Source organism: Heloderma suspectum, chromosome W, assembly GCF_057233095.1.
Source record: "Heloderma suspectum isolate Gila_16-S chromosome W, 16-S_ref, whole genome shotgun sequence".
In the NCBI taxonomy this organism is placed as follows: Eukaryota; Metazoa; Chordata; class Lepidosauria; order Squamata; family Helodermatidae; genus Heloderma; species Heloderma suspectum.
In genome coordinates, this window is record NC_139475.1 from 66,390,011 (window position 1) to 66,414,849 (window position 24,839).

The 24,839-nt window shown below is 48.0% G+C and overlaps 1 protein-coding gene across 1 annotated transcript in view; it reads left to right on the forward strand.

Moving 5' to 3' along the window:
- LOC146334125 (tRNA-dihydrouridine(47) synthase [NAD(P)(+)]-like) overlaps nucleotides 1-24,839 on the forward strand; it is a 31,856-nt gene that overhangs the window by 1,385 nt on the left and 5,632 nt on the right. The window contains exons 3-4 of the mRNA XM_084824932.1: nucleotides 1,807-1,897; nucleotides 17,874-17,968. Of these exons, the coding sequence (XP_084681058.1) occupies nucleotides 1,895-1,897; nucleotides 17,874-17,968 (98 nt within the window). The 5' untranslated portion in view covers nucleotides 1,807-1,894. The remainder of the gene's footprint in view (nucleotides 1-1,806; nucleotides 1,898-17,873; nucleotides 17,969-24,839) is intronic.

Genomic DNA, 24,839 nt, shown 5'->3' on the forward strand with positions numbered 1-24,839 from the left:
TTTTGTACGCTTCTGTCATGTCCCCCCTTACTCACTGTTTTTCTAAGCTAAGCAATCCCAGCTGCTGTAACCTTCCCTCATAAGGGAGTTGCTCCAGCCCCCAGTTGCCCTTTTCTGCACTTTTCCTAACTCTACTGCAATCTTCTCGCCTCTGCTCTTCCCTAACCTCATCTTCACCATCATGAAGTAGCCAATGGAACATCGTCAGGTAGCAGCATGTAAGCGGGCCTTCTCAGTGGTGGCACCCACCCTATGGAACACTCTTCCATGTGAGGTTCAAGAGGCAGAAACGGTGACAAGTTTTAAACGCCTCTTGAAAACACACCTCTTCATGCAAGTGTTCTCTGATCTGTGTGGGACTCTGTTACCACCCTGTTTTATTCTTATACTGTTGTCACATTTCTAACATTTTAATTATTATTTTATCCAGGTTTTATATTGTTACGTTGCATTTTAACATGAAACACTTAGGGATTTTAATATATTAAGCGGCATATAAATAAATAAATAGATAAACATCCATTTATTTGTGTGCGGCTTCTCCATGGTAAATCAAGTTCAAAGTGGCTCAGAGGGATGTCTCCTGCTCGTGACTGTTGCTCCTCCAGTTCCACTGTCCAAAAATGTCCGGCTTCCTCAAAGCACTCTTCCCTTTCTCCCTTGCTGCCCCTTATGCCTGGAACTGCTGCCCAGATGGCACCTCTTTTGCTTCCATCAACTTCCCCCTCAAAATGGACCTTTTCCATGAGGCCTTTGGTACAACCTCCTAGCCTCATATCTTACTGCAACTAAACCTACGTAGGTGTAACTTACTAGCCCTGTTTACCTATAAATAGGGGTAATCAGGGAACCTCAGTCAGCCAGGCCTGTACTAACATACTCCCACACAGGATCACCAGCAGTGAGATTGGGAGAATGTCTGTGTTATGTCCTCTGTTGCTTTTGCCCAGAAGTGCCTAAAGGAGGCTGCATGAGTCAGAGAACGTTTCAAGCAATACCAAGCCAGTTAAAGGAGAAAAGCAACTCACAGGTGGTGACTGGCTAGCACCCAAAGCAGATTCAACAAGTCCTAACCTGGACTTGCCCAGGCACAATTTACCTGGGCTACCCAGGGCCACAGGCAGTCCCTTAAGTCGGTTTCATGCACGGGTGGCTCTTACTCTGCCCTCAGGCCCTCTTGCATCCCTGAGGCTCCTTTGTGTTTTCATTTTCCACTTCTGGCAAGCTTCCTTCTTCGGTCCTGCCTTCTTCCAGTTTCTGTAGTTTGGCTGGAGGCTCACTCAGGTCACCTCAGAAGTTTTCCTTTGCACCATCCTCGTTGCTGTCTTTGTTATTCCACAGCTGTCCTTCCCAGTCAAGGTAGGTGCAAAACTTGTTTTTCATAGAGGGGTACCTCAACAGGAGCAGGATTGGGTGTTAAGCTTTGTTGACATAATATCAAGTCTTGCTTTATGAAACTGGGCAGGGGAAGTTTAACTGCCTTCTGTAACTTGGTGTCCTCCAGCTGTTTTTGCACAACTCCCAGCATTCCTGCCATTGGCCATGCTGGCTGGGGCTGCTGGAAGTTAAAGTCCAAAACATCTGGAGGGCACCAGGTTGGTGAAGGCTGCTATAGAGAGCTACAATTTTCATATTGCGTGCATCTTTTTCCTGACATTTATTTAATTTGGGAATTTTAAGAAATATATTTTTTGGCTAAAGAACATTTTTTCCATACTTCCCTCACCCTCTACTCCACTGATGGGGCAGAATGCAGACTTTGCATGGCGACATTGCAGGCTCAATCACCAGCATCTTCTTTTAAAGGTATCTCTATCATGGCCAGGAAAGGCCCCGCTTTTCAAGAGGCTCTGGGAAACCATTGGACAGAACTGGGCTGAATGGACCTAGCGTCATGGTATGAGACAGATGTTTAAGGCTGAGGAGTTAATTCTAAAAGCAAGGGGGGAAGTGACTGTTGTAGTTCTGTTCCATCATTAATGTTATCTTCTATTTTCTACTGATTTAGTTGTTCGTGTTTTTGTATCACTTGCTAAAACTAGCTTCATTTATGGTTGGGAGGGGAGCCTGTGAGGAAGAGAGAAATGGAGGGGAACACCTGTATGTGGGAGGGGGCTGGGGTTCCCCCTCCCAAAATGGAAAGGGGGCGGGCTCTGGCAGTTGTCCTGCTCTAGACTGAGCCTTGCCTCACAAGGCACAGGAGACAAGATGGCAGACACTGAAAGTAGCAGAGGTGCTGTTTCCAGCCACTCTCAAGTTACCAGTGAGAGCTGATATAGCTAAACCTACTAGACCCCCACCAGGTGTTCAGCTGCTTCCTGTTAGAGGCTTGTCAGGTGTCCTCCGCATGAGGAGGGCCCAACTCATGAGTAGTCCTCTGCAGTGAGCAAGCACTCCTTCACCTGGCAACCATCCTGCCATGGACCTTAAGGCGCCGATGCTCTCGGGGGCAGCTCGGCATCTTCCTCTGCCTGAGAAGCCGAACTCTCCACCTTTCTAGGAGGCAGATTCAAGGGCATCACCTCTGAGGATCCTGGACTGTCCTGGCTAGTGCCAGGGTCTCCCGAGGGGCCAACTGGCTCTGACGGTTCTGGCTCCTCCTCTGAGGATGACTCTGGTGGCAGCAGGACACCTGGGACCATGACAGCAGTTGCTATAGGAGGGGAGAAGGGTGCCTGAAATAGGGGAGGCTTTTGAAATGGGCAGTGGGTGGGCAAGAATTGAGGGAGGGGTTATGGGGGGTAGAGTCTGTAGGGGACAAAGCCCCCTCCCTGTAGAAGAAGAAAAAAAGGGCAAGAGATGAGAAACTGGGGGTTCAAGCTTCAGTGTTTTTGATTCAGGCTTTAAAGGCTATTAAATAAGGATGGCAAAATGATAACAGATGACAAAGAAAAGGCAGAGGTGCTCAATTCCTACTTTGGCTCAGTCTTCTCCCAAAAGAGGGTCTATGACCCCCCTGGCAAAGGCGAAGTACAGGCTGAAGGGGCAGGATTGCAGCTTGAGATCGACAGGCATATGGTCAAGGAACACCTCATTACTTTGAATGAGTTCAAATCTCCAGGGCCAGATGAACTGCATCCTAGAGTAATAAAGGAACTGGCAGAAGAACTCTCAGAACCGCTGTCTATTCTCTTTGAGAAATCATGGAGGACGGGGGAAGTGCCAGATGACTGGAGGAGGGCTAACGTTGTCCCTATCTTCAAAAAGGGTAAAAAGGAGGAACCTGGGAACTACAGACCAGTCAGTCTGACATCAATCCCTGGGAAAATTCTGGAGCAGATCATAAAGCAATCCATCTGGAAGCACCTTGACATCAATGCCGTGATTACTCGAAGCCAACATGGATTTGTCAAAAACAAGTCCTGCCAGACGAATCTGATCTCATTTTTTGATCAAGTCACCTCCCTTGTAGACCGTGGGAATGCTGTAGACATCATATACCTCGACTTCAGCAAAGCTTTCGACAAAGTGCCCCATGATATCCTGATGAGCAAACTAGCTCGAAGTGGGCTAGATGAAACAACGATCATGTGGATCCACAGTTGGCTACAGAATCGGACTCAAAGAGTGCTTATCAATGGGACCTTCTCAAGCTGGGGAGAGGTAACGAGTGGGGTACCGCAGGGCTCAGTCCTGGGCCCAGTGCTCTTCAACATTTTTATTAATGACTTGGAGGAGGAGGTGCAGGGAATGCTGATCAAATTTGCAGATGACACAAAATTGGGAGGGATAGCTAATACTTTGGAAGACAGAAACAAAATTCAAAGTGATCTGGATAGACTGGAGTGCTGGGCAGAAAACAACAGAATGGCATTTAATAGGGACAAATGCCAAGTTCTGCACCTAGGAAAAAGAAACCAAATGCACAGTTACAAGATGGGGGATACGTGGCTCAACCACACTACGAGCGAGAAGGATCTTGGAATTGTCGTCGATCACAAGCTGAATATGAGCCAACAATGTGAAGTGGCTGCAAAAAAAGGGAAATGCTATTTTGGGCTGCATTAATAGAAGCATCGCTTCCAAATCCCGGGAAGTACTAGTTCCCCTCTACTCAGCACTGGTTAGGCCTCATCTGGAGTACTGTGTCCAGTTCTGGGCACCACACTTTAAGAAGGATGCAGACAAGCTGGAGAGGGTTCAAAGGAGGGCAACAAAGATGATCAGGGGACTGGAAACAAAGCCCTATGAAGAGAGACTGAAAGAACTGGGCATGTTTAGCCTTGAGAAGAGAAGACTGAGGGGAGATATGATAGCACTCTTCAAGTACTTGAAAGGTTGTCACAGAGAAGAAGGCCAGGATCTCTTCTTGATCATCCCAGAGTGCAGGACACGGAAGAATGGGCTCAAGTGACAGGAAGCCAGATTCCGGCTGAACATCAGGAAAAACTTCCTGAGTGTCAGAGCAATACGGCAATGGAACCAATTACCTGGGGAGGTGGTGGGCTCTCCCACACTGGAGGCCTTTAAGACGAGGCTGGACAGCTATTTGTCAGGGATGCTCTGACTTGGATTCCTGCATTGAGCAGGGGGTTGGACTCGATGGCCTTGTAGGCCCCTTCCAACCCTACTATTCTATGATTCTATGATTCTATAAAGGCCTCATTATTGAAATCAACAGCTTGCAAAGGAAAATAATAAGGGATGAGAAATATGCTTATAACGAAGAAATGCTGGATGCTAATAATATTTTTAGAAGAAGTAAGTACAAATTGTGGTTAGCGACTCAAGAGTCTGATGACAGGCCAGCAGGAAAGAACAGTCTGGTGCTGATCAGTAATTTCTATAATTATCGCTTGACCCTTCTATAACTGCTGACTCCTAGCTATCATTTGCTGGTGATTCCGTTAATCAATAAATCAATGATCCATATGTTAATTGCAAACCTATATAATATGCCACTTGAAAATGGAAGGGGAGGAGGTTCTGTACCACCACAGCCTGACCATTGTGGTCGCATTGGTTTCCTCCCCAACAGCGGTTGAGTTGTGATTTTCTTTGGCCACTAAAAGTCTCTGAACAAATTGTACTCTGAAACAGACAAGTGGATTTATTTCTACTACAATTTGGGTGCTCATCCAAGATCCCAATACATTCGTGGTGAGCTCTGGCAGAGGTGAGCAGTCTCCCATCAACACTCCAGGAGCCAAAAAAAGAGGTGAGAGACCTATTTAAAATCTCTCAGGAGCTCTTGGGGGAGGATAGATCGCTGCTGCTAGAGAGCTGCCAGGGATTGACGGGATCTGAACTTTGACTGAGACAATCCTTCAGATGCTAAGGGAGTAAGATAAGATCGATCAGGAAAGGGCTCCAGAAAGGGGAAAGGGGTCCAAGGTGTTAAGGAAAGCGCATGCAAAAAGAGAAACTGGTCAGTGAACCAGACCACAGTGTTTGAAAACAGGGGAAATACGTACCAACAAAAAAAAGGAGGGGTGAAGGGTGCATGAAATAGGGGAGGCTTTTAAAATGAGGGGTTGGTGGGCAAGACTTGAGGGAGGGGTTATTGGGGGGGTAGAGTCCATAGGCCTCTTCATGGATCACTGCCTTGTTGTGGCAAAGGGGCTTACGTAACTCAGTGAAGCCATAAGCTATGCTGTGCAGGGCCACCCAAGACGGACAGGTCATGGCGGAGAGTCCTGACAAAATGTGGTCCACTGGAGAAGGAAATGGCAACCCACTCCAGTATTCTTGCCAAGAAAACCCCATGGAACGTATCCCAAGGCTAAAAGAGTTGAGGCCGGGAGATGAGCCCCTCAGGTCGGAAGGTGTCCAATATCCTACTGGGGAAGAGCAGAGGGAATTTCCAAGTAGCGCCAGAAAGAGTGAAGCGGCTGGGCCAAACCCGAAAGGACACTCAGCTGTGGATGTGTCTGGTGGTGAAAAGAAAGTCCGATGCTGTAAAGAACAATATTGTTTAGGAACCTGGAATGTCAGGTCAATGAATCAAGGTAAGCTGGAGGTGGTCAAATATGAGATGGCAAGATTGAACATTGACATCTTGGGAATCAGCGTACTAAAATGGACAGGCATGGGCGAATTTAATTCAGGTGACCATCGTATCTACTACTGTGGGCAAGAATCCCCTAGAAGAAATGGAGTAGCACTCATAGTCAACAAAAGGGTGGGAAAAGCAGTACTGGGGTACAATCTCAAAAACGACAGAATGATCTCAGTCCGAATCCAAGGCAAACCATTCAGCATCACAGTAATTCAAGTCTATGCCCCAACCACTGAGGCCGAAGAAGCTGAGGTTGATCGGTTCTATGAAGACCTACAACACCTTCTAGAACTAACACCAAAACAAGATGTCCTCTTCATCATAGGGGATTGGAATGCTAAAGTAGGAAGTCAAGAAATAACCAAGATAACAGGCAAGCATGGCCTTGGTGTACAAAATGAAGCAGGACAAAGGCTAATAGAGTTTTGCCAAGAGAACACGCTGATCATAGCAAGCACTCTTTTCCAACAGCACAAGAGGCGACTCTACACATGGACATCACCAGATGGTCAATATCGAAATCAGATTGATTATGTCCTTTGCAGCCAGAGGTGGAGAAGTTCTATACAGTCAGTAATAACAAGACCTGGAGCTGACTGTGGCCCAGATCACGAGCTTCTTGTTGCAATATTTCGGCTTAAATTGAAGAACGTAGGGAAAACCACTAAACCATTCAGGTATGACCTAAATCATATCCCTTATGGATATACAGTGGAGGTGAGGAATAGATTTAAGGGATTAGACCTGATAGACAGAGTGCCAGAGGAACTATGGACGGAGGTCTGTAACATTGTTCAGGAGGCAGCAACTCAATCCTTCCCCAAGAAAAAGAAATGCAAGAAAGCCAAGTGGCTGTCTGATGAGGCTTTACAAGTAGCTGAGGAAAGAAGGGAAGCGAAAAGCAAGGGAGAAAGGGGAAGATCTATCCAACTGAATGCAGATTTCCAGAGAACAGCAAGGTGAGACAAGAAGGCCTTCTTCAATGAACAATGCAAAGAAATCGAGGAAAACAACAGAATGGGAAAGACTAGAGATCTCTTCAAGAAAATCGGAGCTCTCAAGGGAACGTTTTGTGCAAAGACAGGCATGATAAAGGACAAAGAAGGCAGGGACCTAACAGAAGCAGATGAGATTAAGAAGAGGTGGAAAGAATACACAGAACTATCCAGGAAAGATCTGAATGTCCCTGATAGCCATGATAGTGCGGTCACTGAACTTGAGCCGGACATCCTCGAGAGTGAAGTCAAGTGGGCCTTAGGAAGCATTACTAACAACAAAGCTAGCGGAGATGACAGTCTTCCAGCTGAGTTATTTAAAATCCTAAAAGATGATGCTGTTAAAGTGCTGCACTCAATATGCCAACAAATTTGGAACACTCAACAGTGGCCACAAGACTGGAAAAGGTCAGTTTACATTCCAATTCCAAAGAAGGGAAATGCCAAAGAGTGTTCAAACTACTGTACAATTGCGCTAATTTCACATGCCAGCAAGGTTATGCTCAAAAACCTACAAGCTAGGCTTTCAGCAGGATGTGAACCGAGAACTACCAGAAGTACAAGCTGGGTTTCGAAGAGGCAGAGGAACTAGAGATCAAATCGCCAACATTCACTGCATCATGGAGAAAGCAAGAGAATTCCAGAAAAATGTCTATTTCTGCTTCATTGACTACGCTAAATCCTTTGCTTGTGTGGATCACAACAAACTGTGGCAAATTCTTAAAGTGATGGGAGTACCAGACCACCTTACCTGCCTCCTGAGAAACCTGTACGAGGGCCAAGAAGCAGCAGTAAGAACTGGACATGGAACAACCAATTGGTTCCAAATTGGGAAAGGAGTACGACAAGGCTGCATATTGTTGCCCTGCTTATTTAACTTATAAGCAGAGTACATCATGAGAAACGCCGGGTTGGATGAATCACAGGTCGGAATTAAGATTGCCGGGAGAATTATCAGCAACCTCAGATACACAGACGATACCACCCTAATGGCAGAAAGCGAAGAAGATCTAAAGAGCCTCTTGTTGAGGGTGAAAGTGGAGAGTGCAAAAGCTGGTCTGAAACTCGCCATTAAAAAAACGAAGATCATGGCATCTGGCCCCATCACTTCCTGGCATATGGAAGGGGAAGAAATGGAAGCAGTGACAGATTTTCTTTTCTTGGGCTCCAAGATCACCGCAGACGGTGACTGTAGCCATGAAATTAAAAGACGCTTGCTCCTTGGGAGGAAAGCTATGGCAAACCTAGACAGCATGGTAAGAAGCAGAGACATCACCTTGCCGACAATGGTTACTATAATCAAAGCTATGGTTTTCCCAGTAGCAACGTATGGCTGTGAGAGCTGGACTATAAGGAAGGCTGAGCACCGAAGAATTGATGCTTTCGAACTGTGGTGCTGGAGAAGACTCTTATGAGTCCCCTGGACTGCAAGGAGGTCAAATCAGTCAATCTTAAAGGAAATCAACCCTGAGTGCTCATTGGTGGACAGATACTGAAGCTGAAGCTCAAATATTTTGGCCACCAAATGCGAAAACTCTGGAAAAGACCCTGATGTTGGGAAAGATTCAAGGCAAAAGGAGAAGGGGATGGCAGAGGATGAGATGGCTGGATAGCATCACCGAAGCAATGAATATGGACTTGAGCATTCTCCAGGAGAGAGCGGAAGACAGGGAAGCCTGGCATGCTATGGTCCATGGGGTCACGAAGAGTCGGACACGACTGAACGACTGAACAACAACAACAGAGTCTGTAGGGGACAAAGCCCCCTCTCCCCCAATACTCACTGGATTCTGATGTGGCCCACCTCAGCAGCCTCCATTGCGGTGGGGGGAGGGATCATAGAATAGTAGGGTTGGAAGGGGCCTACAAGGCCATCGAGTCCAACCCCCTGCTCAATGCAGGAATCCAAGTCAGAGCATCCCTGACAGATGGCTGTCCAGCCTCGTCTTGAACGCCTCCAGTGTGGGGGAGCCCACCACCTCCCTAGGTCATGGGTTCCATTGTCGTATTGCTCTAACAGTCAGGACGTTTTTCCTGATGTTCAGCCGGAATCCGGCTTCCTGCAGCTTGAGCGCATTCTTCCGTGTCCTGCACTCTGGGATGATCAAGAAGAGATGCTGGCCTTCCTCTCTGTGACAGCCTTTCAAGTCCTTTAAAAGCGCGATCCTGTCTTCCCTCAGGCTTCATGGCTAAGGCCTGTGGATTTGTCAAAAACAAGTCCTGCCAGACGAATCTGATCTCATTTTTTGATCAAGTAACCTCCCTTGTGGACTGTGGGAATGCTGTAGACATCATATACCTCGACTTCAGCAAAGTTTTCGACAAAGTGCCCCATGATATCCTGATGAGCAAACTAGCTGCAAGTGGGCTAGATGAAACAACGATCCGGTGGATCCAGAGTTGGCTACAGAATCGGACTCAAGGAGTGCTTATCAATGGGACCTTCTCAAACTGGGGAGAGTAACGAGTGGGGTACCACAGGGCTCACTCCTGGGCCCAGTGCTCTTCCACATTTTTATGAATGACTTGGAGGAGGAGGTGCAGGGAATGCTGATCACATTTGCAGATGACACAAAATGGGGCGGGATAGCTAATACTTTGGAAGACAGAAACAAAATTCAAAGTGATCTGGATAGACTGGAGTGCTGGGCAGAAAACAACAGAATTACATTTAACAGGGATAAATGCCAAGTTCTGCACCTAGGAAAAAGAAACCAAATGCACAGTTACAACGTGGGGGATACATGGCTCAACAACACTACAAGCGAGTAGTGTATAGGGGTAGTATGATGTTGGCGGTTTTATTCTCCTTTCTTTTGCCATCTTTGAATACACTTCCATAGCAGGCAGCTCTTAATTTCACTATGACATAGAGATACTTAAACATCAATAGAGGTTCTATTTAAAGCCTGCTTTGCTGCACAATCCTCCATTTCATTCCCTGTGATGCCAACATGAGCTGGTTTCCAACAAAGGCCAGCCCATATGCCCATTACATGCAATTCTGAGCCTAAGGCCCGTATTTCATTTACGAGGTTGTTCTTGCAATCTACACCACCAGACTGAATGGCTACCAACCTAGAAAGGGAATCGGACAAAACAAGGGCATGGGTTGGATGAACCTCCATAATCCATTCTAGTGCCAAAACAATTGCCACCAATTCGGCTGACATAATTGAGATCCAGTTGGAAAGGCGATGTCCTTTATGTATCCCAAAACTAGGTATAAAAAGTGTCACACTAGCACAACCATTCATAGGATCCCTAGAGCCATCCATATAGATCATACAGCACAAGCTCCACCAAGCATGAATATATTCCAAGGACATTGTTTTAGCACCCAGAGTGCCAATTTGGTGAATTCCCATCTCAGTAATACCTACATCAACCATAGGGGGAGGCCATAGGACTACAGTTCCCCATTCTTGGACTAAAACTGTTAATCTCTTGATATTTACTTAACAGATTAAAGACTCGACCTACATATGGGCTTTTGTTTTTAAATTTCTTTGGATCTCCAAACTCCCAGCAGTCAACAAAAAGGTTACACAAAGGGCCCTCTTGTGGAATACGTAACTTATCCCAGAACATTAGATCCAGGAATTCACGATGAAGGTCATTTGGCCATTCTCTACTAGCTCCTTGTAGAACAGTACAAGGAGTAGTAATAAAAGCCCCATTGATCATTCTTAATTCCCTTGATTGTACCTTATCTAATTAATGTAATGAACTGGGAGAGGCAGAGCCATAAGCCCGGCAACCACAATCCAATAATGGTTGAATATAGGCTCAAAACATCCATAACGTTTTCTTATCTCCTCCCCAGGTACTTCCAGATACTGTTTTCAGCATATTTATCCGAAGACTGCACTTTTTAAGTGTCAAGTCTATGTGTGCTTTCCAAGTTAACTTCCGGTCAAAAATTACTCCTAGAAACTTAAAATGTAGGCACTGCTTGAATGTGAGTATCATATAACTTCAAGATGACTGGAGAGGCAACCACCCGGTGGGAAAAGACCATCCCAACAGTTTTACTAAAGGAAAACCAAAATCCCCAGGAATTTCCCCATCCTTCTACTTCACTAACTGCCAAGTTTAGTCTAGAAACAGCAACTTGCGGAGACCTACTATGAGCCCAGATCACACAATCATCTGCATACATACTAATATCAACACCACAAGTCCTCACCATGTTGTCCTGCCTCCCATCCCCTTAACAGGTCCTTTTGCTGTGGATGGGTTCACATAACACAACAACCCATACTCAAAGTTGAGTATGGGTTGTGGTTGAACCATGGCTTTTTGTGTTATGTGAACCCAGCCACACCAAGAAACCATCGTATGTTAACCACCAATAACCCAGGAAGAGAACCCATGCTTTGTTGCTGGGTTGTGAACTCTGGGTTGTTCACGGTTAACAAACCATGGTTTGTTAGTGCAGCTGGGTTCACGCAACACAATAACCCACAGTTCAACAACAATCCTCACTCAACCCACCACTTTGGATAGCTTTAAAAGGGGACTGGACAAATTCATGGAGGATAAAACTACCAATAGCTACTTGTCCTGATGGCTCTATGCTACCTCCAGCTTCAGAAGCAGTTATGTACACCAGTTGCTGAGGAACATGGGTGGGAGGAGAATTGTTGCACTCATGTCCTGCTTCTGGGTTTCCTGTGGGCATCTGGTTGGCCACTGTGAACTGAATGCTGGACTAGATGGACCCTTCGTCTGATCCAGCACAGCTCTTCTTATGTTTTTAACCCATACTCAAGGTTGAGTGTGCGTTGTCATGTTGTGTGGACCCAGCCATTCTCTCTCCCACACTCACCTGCCCATAGCTACCAAGGCTTTCCCATTTCAAGCCCCCTCCTTTCTTGTCAACTACCCTTGTAACAACTGCCAGAGGACTTCTCCACCCACTTCAGGCACCTGCCAACCTCCTCTGGCCTAAAGCCTTTCCCTCACCACCTCTTAACCTGTTTCACACACACAGAGATCAATGTCTCCCCCATAAAAAGCTCTGTACCAGATCCAAGATGAAAACTGTGTGTGTGTGTGTGTGTGTGTGTGTGTGCATGCATGTGTAAACAGATGAATACAGTTCAAAAAATGTAACCCTCCATAAGCTTAACACACACATGCCACCTTTGGTAAGCGTTACTTGTAAATGATGTGATATGTCCACAAAGCTTAACAAGCAATCCTTCTCCCCTTGAAGTACCTCTCAACACCTATCTTGACAGGAAAAGAGAACTGAGGAATAACAGAGACGTCAACGAGGATGGTTTGGAGGAAGATGTCAGTGGAGACCTGAGTGAACCCCCTGCCAAGCTATGGAAGCTTGAAAAAGACTGGGGAGAAAAGGCAATGGAGTACAGATGTGTGCCAGGGATACAGTTGTCAGGAGCACCCTTGCTGCCTTCTGAAATCCTCAAGTAGCCCAGAATCAACACGCAGACAAAAGGGCTCTTTTCCAAGGCTTTATTTCCATTCAACCTAATGACGCTTACAGATGCTAATTGCATGAGCCTAAGAGGAAAACTTAAGAGGGAGCAGCCTACCAGGGGTTTCTAGCCTTAGGGAGTCAGTTGGTCTCTGTTTGGAGGGAAAGGGCGGGAAGCCTCTGAACTTAAGGGCTAGGAGGAGAGAGTCCACCCCTTTCCCATGGGGCATCGTGGGCGCAACTGTTGTCATCGTGCCAAGCGGGCTGAGCACCTCCTCTCAGCGCCCGCAACCTCTTACTTGTCCCTGTGCCAGCGCCTAGCGTCCAGAAGCTCCAGTTGTACCTCCCTCTCCCTGCCAGGGTCACTGTCACTCTCAGGAATGTGAGCAGGGAGGGACTCTCCCTCCAGCTGCCCCTCTGAAGATCGAGCAGGTTCCTCTCTCACGGTTTCTATCTCTTCCTCAGAATCAGAACTGCTTTGGGGCTCTATGGGCTCCAATCCAACCCTGACATCATCCCTGCTCCCATGAGGTCCCCCCTCGTGCCCCCCCAGAGCCCTAGCTTTGTGGGGGCATTGTTGGTGGAAGTGTCACAGCAGCGAAGGGGCATGCACCTGCTCAGCGGCTTCCCAGGAACGTTCGTGCAGCCCATAGCCCTTCCAGTCCACCAAATATTGTAGGCGCCCACAGGAAAGGTGTGAGTGGAGGATCTCAGTGACTTCAAACCCCTCCTCCCCCTCCCACCAGCACTGGAGGTGGGGGGGAGCAGACTGAGTGATAGGGGTTGTCAGAGACCAGGGGGGTAAGTAAGGAGTGATGAAAAACAGGATGCACCTTCATGGAGGGGGAAAGAGCCAGACGAAAAGCAACAGGGTTAATTTGGGCCGTAATCTGGAAAGGACCCATGCGATGGGCCGCAAGCTTCTTTGTGGGAGAGTGAGAGGGGAGGTATCGGGTGGACAACCACACCCAGTCCCCCGGCTGCAGGGGCGGGCTGGGCTGGGCTGGTGACGCTGGTCCGCAGTTTCTTTGTACACTGCTTTCGCTTGTTCAATGCAGTCCCGTAAAAGGTGGTGCACTGAGCGCAGCTCCTAGGGGTGTACGAAACCCTGCTTACCTGGCTCCACCGAGCTCCACAGGTGGGGGGAGGCGCTCCGTCCCTCCCCCCGGAATCCTCGCTGGGGGGGGAGGCGCTCCATGCCTCCCCCCCGGAATCCTGGCCGGCCGGCTGCGCTCCGCGGCCAAGCCGCGGAGCTGCCGGCCGGCTCTGGCTGCCCGCAGCCAAACATCCGGCCACTGAGCAGCCCTGCAGGGACACAAATGGCAGCTGTCATAGTTGCCGTCATTTGTGTCCCTGCAGTGAGCCGTAATAGGCTACGTAAATATTTACATAGCCTATCACGGCAGGGGGAAAACACCAGCGTACGCAAATGGCAGCTGCTGCCATTTGCGTATGCTGGGGTTTCCCCCCCCCGCCGTGATAGGCTACATAAATACGTAGCTTATCACGGCCTCCGCAGGGACACATATGGCGTCCCTGCATTAGCCGTGATAGGCTACGTAAGTATTTACTTAGCCTATCACGGCTTGAAGAGGAGGAAGCGAATGGCGGCCGCAGGACGGCTGCCATTCGCAAAGCAGCACGAACGGGAGCAGGTAAGTGCTCTGTTTCGCACGCCTTTCATGGGGTGGGGGCGATGGGGGCTTCGTTCCGCAATGGGTTTCAGGGGGCCAAATGCACTGGCATTCGGCCTCACCGAGATCCGTCGCGGAATTCTCTGACATCCCTAGCAGCTCCTCTAAAAACTCATGGGCCGTGGGCGCTGAGGATGGACCAAGTGAAGAGGGGAAAACCTTGGGACGATGGTCAGCGCGCTGCCTTTCCAGCTCCTCTGGTGATAGCGTAGCTCGGGTTGCTCCCAGTTGCATCGGTGTCTCCTCTGCCCCTGCCGCAGGGGCGGGGGTGGTGGAGGGGGCAGCGGCCGTGGGGGAATGGGAGGAAGGAAGTCCCGGCCACTGGAGCTCCACCTGGTCTGCCGGCACCCCTCCAGGCGACTGTCGATCTGCAGACAGGATTGGATGAGCAGCTCCAGAGTAGGCAGGCGGGGAGCCCGCACCAACTCATTCAAGATCTCGTCGTTCAAACCATCCAAAAATTGGGCCAGCAGAGTGGCATCATTCCACTGCAAATCCTGCATCAGCAAGCGAAAAGCAGTCGCATAGCTGGAAACTCATAGCTTGTGTGCTTGACCCTTTCACCTTCATGGCTTATTAAATCAAACAAGGAGGGGTTGTCCGGCTGGGTCCAGGAGGTTGTAAATTCCTCCTTGAGAGAGGGAGTGGTGCCTGCCGCTTTAAAACAGGCAGTAATTAGACCACTCCTGAAAAAGCCTAACCTGGACCCAGAGGATGTTAACAATTATAGGCCAGTGGCCAACATCCCCTTCCTGGGCAAGGTGCTTGAGCGGGTGGTTGTAGGACAGCTCCAGGAACTCTTCAATGAAATGGATTATCTAGATTCATTTCAATCGGGCTTCAGGCCTGGTTTCGGAACGGAAACTGCCTTGGTCGCCCTGTGGGATGACCTCTGCCGGGAGAGGGACAGGGGGAGTGCGACCCTGTTGATTCTCCTGGACCTCTCAGCGGCTTTCGATACCATCGATCATGGTATCCTTCTGGATAGGTTGTCTGGGTTGGGAGTTGGAAGCACTGCACTACAGTGGTTCCGCTCCTACTTGGATGGCCAACTCCAGAAGGTGGTGCTGGGGGATTATTGCTCTGTGCCATGGCAATTGTGCCATGGGGTTCCACAGGGCTCTATTTTATCCCCCATGCTGTTTAACATCTACATGAAACCGCTGGGGGAGGTTATCCGGAGGTGTGGGCTGAGGTGCCATCAATATGCAGATGACACCCAGCTCTACCTCTCTTTCTCATCAAATCCAGGTGAGGCAGTGGCTGTTCTGAATCAGTGCCTGGGCATGGTAATGGACTGGATGAGGGCTAATAAACTGAAACTCAATCCAGACAAGACGGAGGTACTGTTAGTGGGTGGTTTGTCTGCCCAGCTAGGTGATATTCAACCTCTTTTGGAGGGGCGTTGCACTCCCCCTAAAAGATCAGGTTCGTAGTTTGGGGGTGCTCTCGGACCCAGAACTGTCACTTGAGGCACAGGTGAATTCAGTGGCACGGAGCACTTTTTATCAGCTTAGGCTGGTATACCAACTACGCCCTTCTCTGGACAGAGATAGCCTAGCTACAGTTATCCATGCTCTGATAACTTCTCGTCTGGATTACTGCAATGCGTTATACGTGGGGCTGCCTTTGAAAATGGTCCGGAAACTTCAGCTGGTCCAAAATAGGGCAGCAAGATTGTTAACAGGGACTGGCCTGCGAGCTCATATTACGCTAGTACTTTTCCCGCTGCACTGGCTGCCAGTCCATTTCTGGGCCCGATTCAAAGTGCTGGTGTTAATGTTCAAAGCCCTTAACGGCTTGGGGCCAGGTTACCTGAAGGATTGCCTCCTCCCATATGTGCCTGCCTGGACCTTAAGATCATCAGCAGCAGCCCTTCTCCGTGAGCCCCTGCCAAAGGAAGTGAGGCGGGTGGCTACTAGGAGGAGGGCTTTTTCTGTTGTGGCACCCCGGCTCTGGAATGAGCTCCCTAGTGAGGTTCGCCTGGCGCCTACATTGTATTCCTTTCGGCGCCAGGTGAAGACCTTTGTATTTTCCCAGGCATTTTAGCATTTTAGCTTTCTGAACTTTTATCTTTGCTGTTTTAAATCTGTATTTTAAACTCCTGCACTGCTGCTAGGTTTTATTGTGGTTGTATTGTTATATTGTGGCTTTAATGTTCTATATATTTTAAATAGTTTTATTGTGTGTTGTTTGATTTTAATTTTTGTGAACCGCCCAGAGAGCTTTGGCTATTGGGCAGTATAGAAATGAAATAAATAAATAATAAAATAATAAAATAAATAAAACTCAGTCCTTGCCCTGCTTGAGGCAGTGAATCTCCCGAGTCGCTGTCTCCGTGCAAAGGGGATCACCAAAAAATCCCACCATAGCTGTCATGAAGCCTGGATAGTCTCCTAGCAGGGGGACATTAGCAAGGAGAAGAGCTGAAGCCCAATTAGCTGCCGCGCCGGAAAGCAGTTTAATGATAAACCCCACACGAACCTGATCCGTTAGGAAATCCTCAGGCCGGAGGTGCATGTACAGCTCTGACTGGGCACAGAAAATGCAAAAACGTCCCTTCTCACCCGAAAACTTGTCCGGCAAGGCCACCGGGCACTTGCATCGGGGGGGGGGGGGAATGGGGGGGCGGAACGGGCTGAGCAGCAACCTACAAGGCTTGAACGGCAGTCGTCAATTGGGTGACTAGCTCACGCAGCATCTGGTTCTCCTGCGTCAGAGTAGTAAAATCTGCTCCATGGTGCTGTCTCTGAAAGCAGCCAGAGGAAAGAAAAGGAACGGAGATCAAGCTGTCAGGAGCACCCTTGCTGCCTTCTGAAATCCTCAAGTAGCCTAGAATCAACACGCAGACAAAAGGGCTCTTTTTCAAGGCTTTATTTCCATTCAGCCTAATGACGTTTACAGACGCTAATTGCCTTAGCCTAAGAGGAAAACTTAAGAGGGAGCAGCCTACCAGGGGTTTCTAGCCTTAGGGAGTCAGTTGGTCTCTGTTTGGAGGGAAAGGGCGGGAAGCCTCTGAACTTAAGGGCTAGGAGGAGAGAGTCCACCCCTTTCCCATGGGGCATTGGGGCAGAGCTGTTGTCGTCGTGCCAAGCGGGCTGAGCGCCTCCTCTCAGCGCCCGCAACCTCTTACTTGTCCCTGTGCTGGCGCCTCACGTCCAGAAGCTCCAGTTGTACCTCCCTCTCCCTGCCAGGGTCACTGTCACTCTCAGGAATGTGAGCAGGGAGGGACTCTCCCTCCAGCTGCCCCTCTGAAGAGCGAGTGGGTTCCTCTCCCACAGTTTCTATCTCTTCCTCAGAATCAGAACTGCTTTGGGGCTCTATGGGCTCCAATCCAACCCTGACAAAGACACTAGCAAGGCATGAACAATACCAATAATTATCTGACAATAAAAATGACAATAAACCAATCAATAAGTTTTCAGTTCAGTATTTAAGAAAGCTCCAGCTCACTTGATAATACAGAATTCATCAGCAGGGTATCGATAAGCAAGGTGATATTAAGACAACCCATATTTTATCCATAAATTCACACTTATGCCCCCATTCCAGCAACCAATCTAGGACATTCAGATGTACCATTAAGAAAGAGAAATCTATCCTAGAGGCAGGAAAAGCCAAGAGGAGAACCAGGCATGACTGATTAATACATTCATAACACAGGATATGAAGGGCTACCTTTAAAATGCACAGGTGCTGTCACTATCATCTTTTAAATCATTATTTTTCTCCTGTTGAAGGAATCGGCAGCTGGATGTCCGCATTTCTCCTTGTGCCGTTACCCACACGACGTCAAGGAATACATGGCCACGAAGCCGCCGGACCTTGGAGACAGGTGCATGCTCTTTGAGGCATTCGGCAAGTGCATTTATGGGGCCATCTGCCAGGTCGCTAGAGCCCATTTGGGAGAGGACTACAAGAACATTGCCAATCTAGACTTCTGAAAGCAGTGGGAAGGGAAAGCAGTGGTGAAGAACACCTTCCATGTTAAACTCTTCACCCATGTGAGAACTGGGTACATTTCCTTGGAGAAGTCCAGTGAGTACCTTCGTCTCTTAGGCAAGTACAACAACCAATCAGCAGTCACATCCACGGTATTAATTATATATATATATATATATATATATATATATATATATATATATTTCTTTAAAACATTTATATCCTGCCCTATATCATTAAGATCTCAGGGTGGCGTGCAGATAAAATCAATTTAAGCAGAATAAAACAATAAATAATTTAAACAGCTAAAAACATATTAAACCATTAAACAAGCTAAAACCAGTTAAAATCTAAAACAGTTAAAACAATGTGCTAGGTAATGCATTTAGCCCTCAAAGGCTTTGGTAAAAAGCCATGTTTTTACTTGGCGCCGAAACGAGACCAATGTCTGCGCCAATCGGGCCTCCAAGGGGAGGGCATTCCACAACCAAGGTGCCACAGCAGAGAAGGCCCTCTTCCACATTCCACCATAGTGTATGTCTCATCCTGGTGGGACACAGAGGAGGGCCCCTCCAACAGATCTCAGTTCTCGGGCAGGCATATATAGGGAGAGGTGCTCCCTCAAATATTGAGGCCCCAAGCTGCTTAGGGCTTTAAATGTCATTACCAAAACCTTGAATTCCGACCCGAAGCGTATTGGCAGCCAGTGCAATTCCTTTAAAACCGGTGTTATATGGTTTTTATGGGGTGTTCCGGTCAGCAGACTAGCTGCAGCATTTTGCACTAGCTGCAACTTCCGAGTCGTCTTCAAGGGCAGCCCCATGTAAAGCGCGTTGCAGTAGTCTAATCGGGAAGTTACCAGCGCATGTACTACTGTGGCCAGGTTATCCCTGTGCAGGAAAGGCCGTCGCTGGCGGATCAGCCGAAGCTGGCGCCCAGTACTCCGGGCCACGGAGTCCACCTGGGGCTCCAGTGACAGGGATGGATCTAGGAGTACTCCCAAGCTACGCACCTGCTCCTTCAGGGGGAGTGCAACCCCGTCCAGGACAGGTCGCTTACCCAATTCCCGGACTCGGGGACCACCAGTCCACAGAGCTTCCGCCTTGTCAGGATTTCGCTTCAGTTTATTGGCTCTCATCCAGCCCATTACAGCCTCCAGGCACTGGTCCAGAGCACCTTCACCGCCCCAGCTGACTCCAACGACAAGGAGAAATAGAGCTGAGCGTCACCAGTGTACTGGTGACACCCCGCCCCCAGACTCCTAATGACCTCTCCCAACGTCTTCATATGGATGTTGAACAGCATGGGGGATAGAATAGAACCCTGTGGCACCCCACAGCTAAATAGCCATGGGGTAGAACAGGAATCCCCCAGTACCACTCTCTGGAATCGGCCCGCAGGTAGAAGCAGAACCACTGTAGCACAGTGCCCCCAACTCCCATCCCGCCGAGCCGATCCGGTACGACACCACGATCAACGGTGTCAAAAGCCGCTGAGAGATCCAGGAAGATCAGGGTAGCACTCCCCCTGTCTTTCACCCCGAGTAGGTCGTCAGTCAGAGCAGCCAAGGCCGTTTCAGTGCCGTACCCTGGCCTGAAACCAGACTGAAATGGGTCCAGATAATCCGTTTCCTCCAAGAACATCTGAAGCCCAAAAAGGGGATATTGGCAATGGGGCAATAGTTCTCACGCACCTCTGGGTCCAGGGAGGGCGCACTATAGCCTCCTTCAAGGCAGCAGGCACCACCCCCTGACAGAGCGAAGCATTTGCCACCCCCTGGACCCACGCAGCCAATCCACCCCTGCTAGATCGGATTAGCCAAGATGGGCAAGGGTCAAGCTTACGTGTGGTGGGACGGGCTGATTCAAGCATCTTGTCCACATCATCAGGCTGCAACAACTGAAACTGATCCCAGGAAACACAACCGGACGGAACACTGGACACCCTGCCAGACTCTGCAATAACTGTGGCGTCAAGTTCTGAGCGAATACGAGCGACTTTCTCCTCGAAGTGCCTAGCAAACTTATCACAGCAGATCACTGAGGGTTCCAGTCCCAGTTTCTCTGAGCCTGAGCCAGATCCCAAGAGGCTCTTTACCACTCTGCTGGGCGACAATTTGAGGATGAAATAACAGACGTGAAATAAGATTTTTTTGCCATCCTCACGGCCGCATAAAAGGCACAACCAAGAGTCTTTGCTAATCGCCGGTCGTACTCGCTCTGAGACCTGCACCACCTGCACTCTAGCTGTCGTCCGGCCTGTTTCATTGCCTGTAGATCTTCTGTAAACGAAGGTGAATTTCGGGCTCCACAGCACCGGAGTGGGCGCTTGGGAGCGATGGTATCGATGGCCCTTCCCATCTCGCCATTCCATAGTGAGACCAAGGCCTCGACCGAATCTCCAGCCCTATCAGCAGGAAAATCCCCCAGAGCATTCAGGAATCCATCAGATTCCATAAGTCTTTGGGGGCGGACCATCTGGATCGGTTCCCCCACCCCTGCAGGGAGGATCTGCTACCGCCAAACCAAACTTCACAAGGAAATGATCTGACCATCATAGAATAGTAGGGTTGGAAGGGGCCTACAAGGCCATCACCATGATGGCCATGACAATGGTGTTGCACAAAATGCTAGTTTCGCCCCCTGGAGGCTAGTCCAATTTGCCCCAAAGAGGAGAGTCAACTTCAGGCTGGGTCCAACTCAATTTTATTGTTTGCAAACAGTTCGACAAAGGAGCTCACGCTCAAAAGCAGAGTCGACCCTGGGCAACCTCCGCGCTACAGTTTTATCACTTCAGCTTGCATTCCTTAGCCAGCGTGTCACTTTGATTGGTTGCTAGCAGTTTGCTTGGCAACCTTATCTTAGGGTTACTGTCTGCTCATTCCAGGCATGCGCAGCTCTTACAATACTACGTGCTGCTTAAGGCACATACAATGGCTTTTAGGTTACATTTTTACTACAATTCCCCCCTCAAAAGGCTTTTCTCAAATTTATACTCTCTTTGGTCCCGCGGTGGACTATGCACTTAAAGGCGCAAACTATTATCGCTGTGGCATTGATGGTTTTCTCTAAACAGCAAGTGAGGCCTGGGACGCCCTTGTTCTAGCTACTAGAATGCTGACAACAAAAACACTTTTTTTTTGAACTTTTGGAACTCAGTTTTGTTCCGTTCATCAGGAACCCTTGAAACGAGAGCACCCTCTTTCTGTAGAGCTACTTGAGTCCTTTCAGGGGTTCATTATTCCAACGGTGACCTTCAGGTGGGTCAGCTTCCGGTGTGACCCTCTCTGGTGTAGGTGATGCCTTTATTCAGTGTGATGGATCCACTTCTTTTCTTTGGCGACTTTCATAGCAATGGGAGTGGTAAGTAGGATCTGAAACAGACCCTTCTGCTTCTTGGTAGGTGGTTCATCTTTCTAGGACTGGATTAGCACCCAATCGCTGGGATTGAGATTATGCACTGGAGCATCTAAAGGCCAGGATTGGTGCGGTGTCGCAAACCTGTGAAAACAAAACAGACTGCAAAGCAGTAACATAACCTTGAATCTTAAAACTTTTACTTTTAAATTTACATTTAAGCTATCAGCCATAGGTAATATCCGAGGTGGGCACTTATGGAACATTTAAAAGGTGTCAATTTAATACTTCTCTTGGGGGCGCACCATACTCGAGTCAAGGTGATTGGCAAGGCCTGTGGCCTTTCAACTTAATCTTTAAACAAATTTTAATGAGCATTGTCTTTAAGGTGCGGTTCATCTTCTCAACTTGACTTGTAGATTGAGGTTTCCAAGGGGGGTGTAGCTTCTAGTTAGTTTGTTATGCCTGGGCCACTACTTGCGTCACTTGTCCAACAAAATGGGGCCCCTGATTTGATTCACTCTCTTTAGGTAACAAGAGCTTAGGGATTACTTTTTAACAGGATCTTGGCTCCTGTCTGAGCGGTGCAGTCAATTGGTTTTATCATTACTAGCAGGTACCGATAGCCATGAGTCTGGGGCAACTCTGAAAAGTCAATTTGAAATCTCTGAAAAGGATAGTAAGCGCATGGGCGACTTCTCATTTGAGCTGGGGGCTCAAACATCTTTGAATCATTTTTGAGGCACAAAGGGCAGTCAGCCACTGTTCTCAGGTCTTGGTCTAACCTGAAGGAGGTGCTATCTGCCTCGGGCGCACTCAAAATCGGGGTGTTAAAGGGGGATGATCCCTTTATTAACTAACCATAATTTTTGAACTTCTCAATGAGCAGCTTCAAGCCTGCACAGGTGGCTTTCTTCAGAGGATACTGCCTCACGCACACAGGGCTCTTCCTTTTTAAAGAAGATTTTAACTGGTGTCATGCATTTGCTCGGGCAGGGGTTCTGTCTGCCCACACACATGGATTAACATTCTCTAAAATCTCAGTCCCTTTGGCCGCTGACACAATCTTGATTGCTTGAAGGGCCATTCGATAATTTGAGCCCTGCATTGCTGGCAGCTGTACTACAATCTGATTATCACGGAAGAAGATTTTAGCTTGCAGTATTGTTAACAAGTCCCGCCCCAAGAGGGCAACCAGGTATGCGGATGAAACTACAAAGGCATGTTCCAGTATGTTATTTCCAGTCTTCGTGAGGAGGGGCTTACACAGGGGCAATTTAGTTTTTTTTTTTTTCCCTTTAATTTCTTCTATAGTTACATGCTTTCCACTTTCTCTTGCCGGGGGGCTTCACAGGGATCATAGAAAATGTGGCTCCAGTATCTACTAGGGCTTTACAGTCCTCGCCACCAACCCTTACTTTTACCTTGGGATTCTCCCGAGCGTTTGTTCGTAGGGTGGTGGCCCTTCAGCTAGACTCCCCCCCACTGGAGGACCCTGCCAGCATTTGGCAGCCTTCAGGGTGAGTCTCTTTTCTCTTTTCTTTCAGCTCTGGACAATCTTTCTTCCAATGTCTCTTCTCTCGGCAATACGCACATTTATTGAGCCCCGGTTGGCCCTTTCCTTTTCTGCCCCCCCCCCCCCCTCTGGTCGCTTCTGTGCTCTCAAGCTGCTGTTTATATCTCCGCCCATGGTGGCTGCCAGCATTGCCTTTTCCTTTTTCCAGGAATGGCACTTTTTTATGTGCTCTCATGTGCACCATAGCTCTAAAAACTTCATGATCTGGGGTCTGATAAGGCTAAAGCAGGCGGTGATATTAAGGCTTGCTTCAATTTAAGAAAAGCCTTTTTTATTTTAATTGTCCACTTCTAGTGGGTAATATTTTTGTTAAAGCTTTATATGGGGGCTTCACCCCTTTTTATGGCTACTATAGCCTCCCTCTTGTAACAGGCACACTTATCTTTTGGCTTGCCTGTTCTGCAAATCATGTTTCAAATTCTCTGTGCCATGCACCAGTTTTAACTCTTTGTTTTCTCTGCAAGTTAGGTTGTTTGCCATTGCTTCGACAGAGACTCGCTTGCTTAGATCTTCTTACTAATTTCAACGACACACATTTGGGATAAGCTTTCTTTCTTTTTTTAAGCCTTTTTGTCTGCTACTTTCTTCTGCCTTCTTTTATACCTTTTTCATATCATTAAAATCTAACACCATGACTGGAAAACATTTGTTTTGTATAGTAGGGCATGGTGGAGCAGATCTAACCATTATACTGCTCCTCTGACTGCATGGTCAGGGCCCATCAAAATCAAGGGAAGGGCGTTCTCATATGTGGAAAGAGTTCCAAGCCACCATTTTTGCATCGGCAACTCCACACTGCATGAGTTTTGGCAGAGTGTCAGGTTTGCCTCTGAGCAAATGGAACGTCAGAACAGTTCAGATTTTGAGAAAGAGCTGGAACACATGGGGCAGTAACTTTCTTAGGCTTCAGAAACACAGCTGGGCTTAGAAGTATCACGGGAGAGTGGGGGACTCTCTCTCTCTCACCTCTTAAGAGAATTTGCTGCCCCCCTTTTTAAAGGGAAACTAACTTTCGTAGTTTCTCTTTGAACTTTTTGAAGGCTGTTTCCTTTGTAGTCTATGAATCTCTAGAAATTTGTATCTGTATGCTTCATTAGGGTAAATGAAATCAAAGCTTTGGAAATCATAGGATAATAGGGTTGGAAGGGGCTTACAAGGCCATCGAGTCCAACCCCCTGCTCACTGCAGGAATCCAAATCAGAGCATCCCTGACAGATGGCTGTCCAGCCTCGTCTCCAGTGTGGGAGAGCCCACCACCTCTCTAGGTAATGGGTTCCATTGTCATATTGCTCTAACAGTTAGGACGTTTCTCTTGATGTTCAGCTGGAATCCAGCTTCCTGTCACTTGAGCCTATTATTCCGTGTCCTGCACTCTGGGATGCTCGAGAAGAGATCCTGGCCTTCCTCTCTGGGACAACCTTTTAAGTACTTGAAGAGTGCTATCAGATCTCCTCTCAGTCTTCTCTTCTCAAGGCTAAATGTACCCAGTTCTTTCAGTCAAATGCAGCTTTTTATCTGAGTGTTGAAATCACAAATCAAACTGTACACTGAGCTGATCACAAACAAACACACAATCTACAACAACGGGAGTTTAAGGCTATGACAAGCCTCACAGTACTTTTTATGGCAAGTCTTTAACTGTCTAAAGTTCCAGTCCATGTGCAGAGTGCCTCTAACAAAGAAGGCTTTGGGCCATAAAGAAGGGATGTTCTTAACAAAAGCTCTGTGTCTCTTCATCAGTTCGAATGGGGAAGGTGTAACCTTACACCTCTTCTAGATTCCTCCACAGGTAAGAACAGAGCAGTGCTGCTCAGCTTTCCAGCTGTGATGCT